This window comes from Bos indicus, chromosome 3 (genome assembly GCF_029378745.1).
Source record: "Bos indicus isolate NIAB-ARS_2022 breed Sahiwal x Tharparkar chromosome 3, NIAB-ARS_B.indTharparkar_mat_pri_1.0, whole genome shotgun sequence".
Lineage (NCBI taxonomy): Eukaryota > Metazoa > Chordata > Mammalia > Artiodactyla > Bovidae > Bos > Bos indicus.
In genome coordinates this window covers 20,470,590-20,480,463 of record NC_091762.1, presented here as the reverse complement: position 1 = coordinate 20,480,463, position 9,874 = coordinate 20,470,590, and the positions used below count along the sequence as shown (strand labels likewise).

General features: G+C 36.2%; 1 protein-coding gene across 11 annotated transcripts in view; it reads left to right on the top strand.

The window, feature by feature from the left end:
* The window catches only part of RPRD2 (regulation of nuclear pre-mRNA domain containing 2), a 95,471-nt gene that overhangs the window by 47,362 nt on the left and 38,235 nt on the right, over positions 1 to 9,874 (top strand). For all 11 annotated transcript variants that reach the window (XM_070785739.1, XM_019956278.2, XM_070785737.1 and 8 more), the window contains exon 2: positions 7 to 136. In XM_070785739.1, coding sequence (XP_070641840.1) covers positions 7 to 136 — 130 coding nt within the window. The remainder of the gene's footprint in view (positions 1 to 6; positions 137 to 9,874) is intronic.

The following is a 9,874-nucleotide window of genomic DNA, read 5'->3' as shown; positions in this document are numbered from 1 at the left end:
CTCCAGCTGCCTATCCCCACCGTTTGAATCTCTTTTACCTTGCCAATGATGTCATACAGAACTGTAAAAGGAAAAACGCGATCATATTCCGCGAATCATTTGCTGATGTACTTCCTGAAGCAGCTGCTCTAGTGAAGTAAGTAAATTCTCACTCTTCTTTGGGATCTAAGCTTAGAAAATTTAGAATTTCAATTTCCCATCCTGCCCATTAGTAAGAATTATAAAAGTTGCACAGGCTTGAAGATTCAAGGGTATTTTGTCTCTATTGTTCATTATAATCTTTTTGGTAATAAACATATTTTTCTTTTAAAGAGTTTTTCTTCCCTTTTTGAAAACTTGTCTGTTATCTATGCTCTGCCTGTTTTCTCCTTATTTGACCAGGAGAATGTATCTCCTGTTCATACTCTCTGATTGTACTTCTTTCTGTTTTCTTCTGTTTTGTGATTTTTATATATTTCCATTTTTCTTACAGTCTTCCTGAAATCTTGCCCTCTTCATGAAATCTGTGTAATTAGGAAAAATGAAAATATATACTCCTAACTCCATATTAATTTACTCCATTCTTAGCAAAATTGTATCCAGCATTTTCCAAAGTGCTGGAACACTCGTATTTGATCCTATTTGCCCTGTATTAATAGTGTTTTCCTTGTGTTTCATGCATATTTGTAAGTTGTTTGCTTGGTGCAAGAAGCACACACATATATACACAATTGAAGGATAAACAGTTATGTGGAAAAATAAAAGTAGCCAAATATTTCCTCAGATTATATACTTGTTGTGATTGTATGAATATATAAATATTCTGTTTTATTGACCCATTTCTTAGTATTAACCCAGTCACAATGGAATGATCCTTGTCCTTTCCATTGGATTGTAAACCTGAGATGGTCTACTTTGGTATCATAAAAGATTAAGATGTGATCTTACTTTCAGGTACTAAGTAATAAAGATTTATACACACGTCAGAAGAACATAAAGTAATAACAGTAATAGTACCTACCTTTATTGAACATTCATCATTGATCAGATACTTACACAAAGTGCTCTGTGTACTTCAGGTTGTTTAATCCTGAGAACAACATTTAAAGTGGCTACTACTATTGTTCCCGTTTTAAGGAGAAGAAAACTGACTTAGATTGCTTTGCTTGCCTAAGCTCTCACAGCTGTGGGGGGGCCGGGTACGGGGTAGTGGTATTTGGCAGAATTCCTATCCAAGCCTATCTAGACCCCAGAGCTTATGTTCTGTGCTGCCTCTTTACGTATTTAAATTCAGTATAATTTTGAGTAAGAAAAGCAGTGTCCTAAATGATCTCCACTTATGATTTCTGCTGTAAATATCATTATAGTCTGGAAAACTTAACCTAGTGTTTCTTAGACTTAGGTTTCATGACCTAGTTCATGGATTAATATAGGGTTGCCAGCTTTTATTTTACCATGTAAAGATTTTTTTATGAACAACTACTTTGTGTACAGTCCTTTAAAATAAAATTTTAAGCTCCAAAAATGTTTTCAACTGAATGGAGGTTATCTTCAGAAACCTGTAATAAAATCACTTAATGGTGAAATAGTAAAAGCATTTCAGGACAGCGATACCCTTTATCATCATTACTATTCACCATTAGGTTGAGATTCCCTTTATTTCTAAATAAGTAAGAAGAAGAATGCATTTAGAAGAGATAGAATTATCATTATTGGCAGATAATATGATTACCTATATCAGGGGTGGGCAACCTTTTCCTATAAAAGACCAGATAGTATTTTAGTTTTTGCAGTCCATAGGATCTCTATTGCCACTATTCAACTCTACTGTTCTATCATGAAACCTGCCATAGACAGTACATAAGCAAATGGTTATGGCTGTGTTCCAATAAAACTTTATTTACAAAACAGGCAGCAGACCAGATTTGGCCTGAGGTTTGTAGTTTGCAACCCCTTGGCCTACATAGAATCAATGAATAAGAGAGTTCAGTTAAATAGCCAGATTCAAGTTCAACATAGAAAAGCAGTAGATTTCCTGTGTATGTTAATAGTAACCAATTACCAGTGTAATTAGGGGATTTATGGAAGGCTTGCTTCTGCCATGAAGCATAAAGGCCACCTTCTTCCTGTAAGTTTGTTGGTGGGCCCAGTGCACCTTTGTGGGCCTCTGCCAGTGTTGAGTAGTCATGGACTAGCAACCAGTTGTTCGTTTGAACTGTTTTTGTATTGTAAAAACTAAACATTCCAAGGACAAGACACTTAACATCCTGATAGAGAAACGAGCAAAGAATGGGGACAGGCAGAAGACATATAAATTAAAGAATTTTCAACTCAACTATACAAAGAAATAGAAGTTTAAACGCAACTTTTCACACTAATCAAAAGAGTGGAGTTCTTTTTACTAATGGAAGCCAGGCGTCTCTGTACTGCTGGTGAGAGTATAAATTAGAACCTTTCTTGAAAGCCATTTGGCAGAATTTGTTGAAAGGCTTTAAATGATCTGTCCTCCAGAAATTCTCGAGTAATTGAGAGCCTATAAACTCTCCATCCTCTTTGACCCAGGAATGTGACTCATAGAAATCTATCTTGAAGAAAAAAATCAGAAATACAAAGATTGTCTTCAAAGGATGTACACTGCAGAATTTATTGAAGTTGGAAACAAATGGTTAAATTGTGATTATTTTCTTTTAAATGTAATTAGGGAAAAAAGATTCTTTTTGCAACACAAAGTAATGCCTCCTGTCCCCCAAGTAAAGGAAACCTTACCCAAAAATAACATAAAAAGTATGTAAAGCTTTTACAGAGAAGAATTTTTAAACTTTACTAAAGGATATTAAAGAAAATGTGTAAATCAAGTGATAGATATATAATTTTGAAGGGAAAGATCTGGTATTGTTATTCTTTCCCAAAATGTAGACTATAAATTCATTGTAATCATAGTCAGAATCTCAATAATATTTAATGTAGAAGGATAAAATGTCCAAGATGATTATTTATAAGAACATTGAAGTCAGAGCTCCCCTGTCATATATTTGTATATATTTTAAAACAGTAATAGAATGAGGAGTAGAAGACTGTTATGAGTGAAACAGAATATATCCTCACTTATAAAGAAATTGATTGTAATATGGTGTTAGTTGCACAGTCGTGTCCGACTCTTCGCACCCCTATGGACTGTGGCCTGCCAGGCTCCTCTGTCCATGGAATTCTTCAGACACTAATATTGGAGTTGGAAGCCATTCCCTTCTCCAGGGGATCTTCCAGATCCAGGGGTCAAACCCAAGTCTCCTGCATTGCAGGCAGATTCTTTACCATCTGAGGTAAAGTATATGATAAATGAGAGGATATTAGGATATGAGCTTTAGTATTCCGTAAACAGCCACATCCTAACCACCATTACCCCCTTTTAAATTTCTGTTCACAGTTACACCTTGCAAATTCATTTCTCTTAATTTAAGGCTATCATTTTAATCGCTTTAATTTAGGAGGGGCAAATGTTTAGAAATTCCAGGCAGGTAACCTAGGTGAGTGAAGTGGGTTGATTGTAAGGAAAAATCCATCTAAAAGGGACAGCAGCCATTCAGCTCTAGCCTATGGCCGTAAAGAAACATAACTTCAGTGTTAACATATGTTGTCAGACCTTCCAAAAATCTTTGTCATTTTTAAGCTAGGTCAAAATCTAGATTCCTATATGAAGTTTCCCAAATTTTAAATGTGTGAAACTAAGTCATATTCTAAAAAATTTATTGCTAGCCAAACAAAATATATCTGAGAAGTAAATTTTAGGGTTACAAATAAATTTTAGCACGTGGGTGAATTTGCAAATACAAAATCTGCAATTAATGAGAATCAGCTATATTTAGAAATCTTAACAAAAGATGTATAAGATCACATTGAAAAAATTATAAAACATAATTGAGAAACAGTATGGAAAACTGAAACAGATAATTCGTGAATAGGGAAGACTCAATATTTAATGATATTATTTCTTCCCAAACTGATTTATAAGTCCAATGCAGTCTTAATTAAGATCTTAATAGTTTCCCCCCATTTTACAAATTTATTTATTTGCTTTTGTACAATTTATTAATTCCTGGAACATATGTTGTGTATTTACTAAGTGCTTCGCACTGTTAATGATCTGAGATTTAGACAACGAATAACACACGGTGTAGCCTGGACACAGCATGAATAGGTGTGGACCAGTAACGTGATGACTGCTGCAGTGGAGTTACCTCAGCTTGCAGTGGGGGCAACTAAAATACAAATTGATTTTGAATTTTGTATGGAAGTGCAGAGAGCTCCCTCTTCTTCCCCCACGAAGAAAAAGCCGAGAAACTCTTGAAGAGTAACAAGGTGGGAAGACAGGCTCTACCAGGTTTCAAGACTGGTAAAAAAGCTATGATAAATAAAGCAGAATGATATTTGCCCAGAGATAAGCAAAGAAAGCTGTAGAACATAATACAAAGTCAAAAACAGACCAGTGTATGTGTATACTTGGTTGCTGTGTGAAAAAGAACTGTTTCATAATATTGCTGGGGCAGATTTGCTATATAGGAAAGATTAGATCCTGTGCACATCATACACAAAAATCAATTGCATATTAAATACAAATATGAAAGAGCTACAAATCTTTTGGAGACAACACAGGAGATTGATAAATTCAGCTACATTAAAATGAAGACCTACCATTTAATCAAAAGATACTATAAAGAAGGAAAAGACAAGCCACAGAGTGAGAAAAAATATTCTGCAGTCAACAAAAGATTTATATATAGAATATATAAAAAATTGCAAATAATAAGAGAAAGATAATATATTAAAGATTTTAGTTTTAACTGGCTTATATGAGAAATCAAGCCAGAAATTGTTTAAATATTTATTAATGACTTTTTAAAACAATAAATGTTAATAATCAAAACTTATAGTTTTAATAGTGTTTTGTGTTCTTGCAGATCTCTTTAATATCTGGCTTAATAGCAGACAGCTGTATTTTCTTACCTGCTTTTGCATTCAGTCTGTTTTGATAGCACATGTCATGTAGCCCTAGAATTGCTGAAATATATCATTACATATCATATATGTTAAGTCCTGATCGGGAGAGAGAAATCACATACCAGTAATTTAAACAGGGAAAATTTAATACAATGGATCGTTGAGGGGCTTTTCTGCCAGTCCAATGGTTAAGACTCCATGCTTCCAGTGCACGGGGTACAGGTTCAATCTGTGGTCAGGGAACTAAGATTCCACATGCCACAGGTGTAGCAAAATAAATTTTAAGAAGCTTAACTTTGGGGGGGAAAAAAGGACCGTTAAGTAGGTAAAAGGTAGCTAACTACTAGAAAGAATAAAATAACTCTTAAGGTGATATGGAATAGTATGTGCTGAAAGCAGCTACTACTTCTGAACCTGAGGGAAAAGTAAATAACTACCCCCACCCTAACCCACTCCAAGCTGAGACTCAGACCTCAGGAAAGAGTAGATGGCTGTAAGAACATGCTACCTGTCACTAGTGGTTTAGAAACAGGTCAGAGAGCGCTCACCACTGAACTACAAGAGCTGTGCTGAAATGCTGCCAGGGTACCTCTGTGCTGATCCACTTGAAAATATAACCCTGAAAGAGGAATCCCTACTGCTTCTTCCAGCCTCTCAGTGTCACTCCAGGGCTCTCTGTTGGCAGAGTCCAACTCTGAACCAATGGGAAATAGAGTTTTCAGTGTCTGGCCCCAGTACAAGGAAGGACGTGTTGGAGCTTAGAGTCAATAAAGCAATAACTAGCACACATACAAATCTTTAAGTCCACCAGTACAAACATTAGCAAAATTGTGGCACAGTGGAAGCTCTCTTATACTGTTGGTTTTGAGGGTTGATTGGTATAAAACAACCTCATTTTTTTTTTTAAGTTTGTTATATATACCCTATGATCTTGTAGTTCCAACCCTAAGCTTTTAAAAACCCTGAGAAACTTACATATTTGCAGCAAGATCAGTGGAAGGGAATTTTTAATACCAACTTTGTCTATGGTAATAAAAATTTGGGGTAATTCCTTGGCAGTTCATTGGTTAGGACTCCATGCTTCCACTGCAAGGAAGCCAGGTTCAGTCCCTGGTTGGAGAATTAAGACTGCAAACCACACAGTCCAGCAGAAGAAGAATAAAGTGAAAACCTTAATTAAAAAAAAAATTGGAAACACTTTTTACAGTAAGGTGAATGAATTGTGGCATACTGGAATATCAAACAGCAAAGAAAAGTAATGGATTTCAGTTATATGCAATGATATAGATAAATCTCACAAAATACTGGTTGGAAGTACAAAGGAATATTTCTGTATACATAGTATGAATCCATTTATATAAAGTTCAAGTTTGGCAGAAAAATAAACTTGTTTATACTTCAGCCAGTCAGTGCAGTCACTCAGTCATGTCTGACTCTTTATGACCCCATGGACCTCAGCACGTCAGGCTTCCCTGTCCGTCACCAACTCCTGGAGCTTACTCAAACTCTTGTCCGTTGAGTCGGTGATGCCATCCAACCATCTCATTCTCTGTCATCCCCTTCTCCTCCTGCCTTCGATCTTTCCCAGCATCATGGTCTTTTCCAGTGAGCCAGTTCTTTGTATCAGGTGGCCAGAGTATTGGAGTTTCAACTTCAGCATCAGTCCTTCCAGTGAATATTCAGGACTGATTTCCTTTAGGATGGACTAAAGGAACCTTTAGGTTGGATCTCCTTGCATTCCAAGGGACTCTCAAGACTCTTTTCCAACACCATAGTTCAAAAGCATCAATTCTTCAGAGCTCCGCTTTCTTTATAGTCCACCTCTCACATCCATACATGACTTCTGAAAAAACTATAGCTTTGAGTAGATGGACTTTTGTTGGCAAAGTAATGTCTCTGCTTTTTAATATGCTGTCTAGGTTGGTCATAACTTTTCTTCCAAGGAGCAAACGTCTTTTAATTTCGCGGCTGCAGTCACCATCAGCAGTGATTTTGGAGCCCCCCAAAATAAAGTCTGTCACTGTTTTCCCTTGTTTTCCCATCTATTTGCCATGAAGTGATGGGACCGGATGCATGATCTTAGTTTTCTGAATGTTGAATTTTAAGCCAACTTTACACTCTCTTCTTTCACTTTCATCAAGAGGCTCTTTAGTCCTTCTTTGCTTTCTGCCATAAGGATGGTGTCATTTACATATCTGAGGTTATTGCTATTTCTCCCGGCAGGTCTTGAGATTCCAGCTTGTGCTTCATCCAGTCCAGCATTTCGCATGATGTACTCTGTATAAGTTAAATAAGCAGGGTGACAGTATACAGCCTTGTTTATACTTGCCTATTTTTAAAACAAAATTAAGGAAATAGGCATAAAAGTCTAGGTAAATGGTAAATTTACACAATCCCTTCCATCCCAGGTAAATGGAAGGGATTGTGATCTTGAAGGGACCCACTCAGGTCCTCTAGGTAGCCAGTAGTGTATTATTTCTTGACCTGGGTTGTGATTACATGGGTATTCACTTTTTGAGTATCTGTTAATATATATCATATGTAATTATATATTATATGCAGCTTTTCTGTAAGATTTATTTGGACTAAACAGTTTTCAAATTACAATTTTAAGTAAATGAATTTAAGAAGTTGGTTCCCTTTGAAAATTGAATTGGCAGCCTGGTAGAACAAATTGTGTAGTCAGTCATAGAGCACTACAGTATTCCCAGTTAGGTATCAGTTCTGTAAGATTTTATTTACTCTATGCCTTCACCTTTCTTATAGATCTAGTATCCTCAAGAAGTTTTCCTAACTGGTTTTTCAAATTTTACTTAATCTTTTTTTAAATTTAAACGTATTTATTTTTGATCGGAGGATAATTGTTCCATAATTTTGTGTTGGCCCTGCCATATATCAACATGAATCAGCCACAGGTACATGTATGTCCCTTCCCTGTTGAGCCTTGCTCCCATCCCCTACCCCACCCTTCCTGACTTCTCTTCCCCAGTCTGGATTAAGCAGGTCTTCTTTGCTATCATTATACCTACCGCTTCTTTTGTCATAGCCCCTAACACACTGCTTTATAATTGATATACTTGCTTTTTGTCACCAGTTTCTATCTCCCAGACTTCGAGCTTCTGCTCCCAGCACAATGCTTGTCACTTCATAGGTGGTTGGTTAGCTTGATGCATGGATGGAAATACCATGGAGTGCTATAAAGCTGTGTTTCTTAGGTATAGGCCTAGTTATTCATTGGTGGGTCCATGCATATAGTTTAAAGCGTCATTGGATTGTCTAAGCATATTGAATATCATCTGTATGATCACCTTATTAGCAGTTCTGTGAGTCATTTTCAGTGGCTCTATTGTGTGTTTGTATTTTGGTATAAGACAGTATTACTTTATCAGAGGCTAATGAGGAAAGGTTAAAGGTAACTTTAAATAATTGTATCAGTTGAAGGCACTAATAATTTTAGCATACACTAAAGAAATAAATTTGTAGTAGTTCAAATGGATAAAAATGGTGAAATACAGAATGATAATGGTATTATGGTCTTAAAAAAGTTTCAAACAATGTATACAGTATCATATTTGCATTGCAATTTGGTTTCAACAAAATATCAGTTATAACTTTAAATCAGTGTTTATATGAATGGTATTTACTATATTTTTGTTTAATTTGAAAATTTTGACTTGTAGTTGTTGAAGAACTATAAAATGTTTTCCAGAGAATCATATAGGGTAAAAAGATATAGAGACTTTGTGATCATCTTCATAAGCAATCCAAGAGAATTTACAGACTTATGAGGGTTCAGTGAGGTTGCTGAATACAGATCAACATATAGAATCAGTAGCATTTCAGTTGGAGAAGGCAATGGCAACCCACTCCGGTACTCTTGCCTGGAGAATCCCAGGGACAGGGGAGCCTGGTGGGCTGCCGTCTATGGGGTTGCACAGAGTTGGACACGACTGAAGTGACTTAACAGCAGCAGCAGCATTTCAGTATGTCAGATATAACCAGTTATAATAAAATGATATTATTAACAGTAACAAAAAAGCTCTAGATACCTAGAATAAAAGTGTGTTGAGACCTTTATGGAGAAAACTGTAAACTTTCAAAAAGATAAAAATCAACATATAAATACAGTACACTTTAATCAAGTTCCCAATAGGATATTTTAAGAAATTTGTTATACTGATTGTAAAATTCATATAGAGGAGTCATTGTCTTAGGAGTAGCCAAAACTGTTGATAAAAAGCAAGTAGGGGACTTCCCTGGTGGTACAGTGGATAAGAATCCACCTGCCAGTGCAGGGAACACAGGTCCAACCCCTGGTCCAGGAAGATTCCACATCCCTCAGAGCATCTAAATGCTTTGTGCCGTAACTCCTGAGCCAGTGCTCTAAGCCCATGAATCACAATTGCTGAGGCCTATGTGCCTAGAGCCTGTACTCCACAGCTAGAGAAGTGAGCACACTGAGAAGCCTGAGCACCTCAACAAAGAGTAGCCCCTGCTCACTGCAATTGGACAAAGCCTGCAAGCAGCAGTGAAGACCCAGTGCAACCAAAAATAAATAAATTTAACAAAACAACCAAGTAGGTCTTAACCTATGAAATATCAAGAGTTATTATTTGGTTTAGTTTCTAATACATGTTTTTAGTGATACTGTGTGTGGAGGGATGATGGGATGGCTGAAATAGCTCTGCCTATAATTTCATGACCTGTATTTTTGACAAAGTGATAAATAAAAAAGTGAGATTATTCTCAGTAAAAATCTGATATAGGGAAAAATAATTATTATTTGGTACAGTAATTAAAAGAGGATGATATTAATGCAAGGATAGACAAATAGATTTAAGGAACAAAACAGAGAGCCCACAGATGCACCCATACCTATATGGGACCAATGTAAATGGTA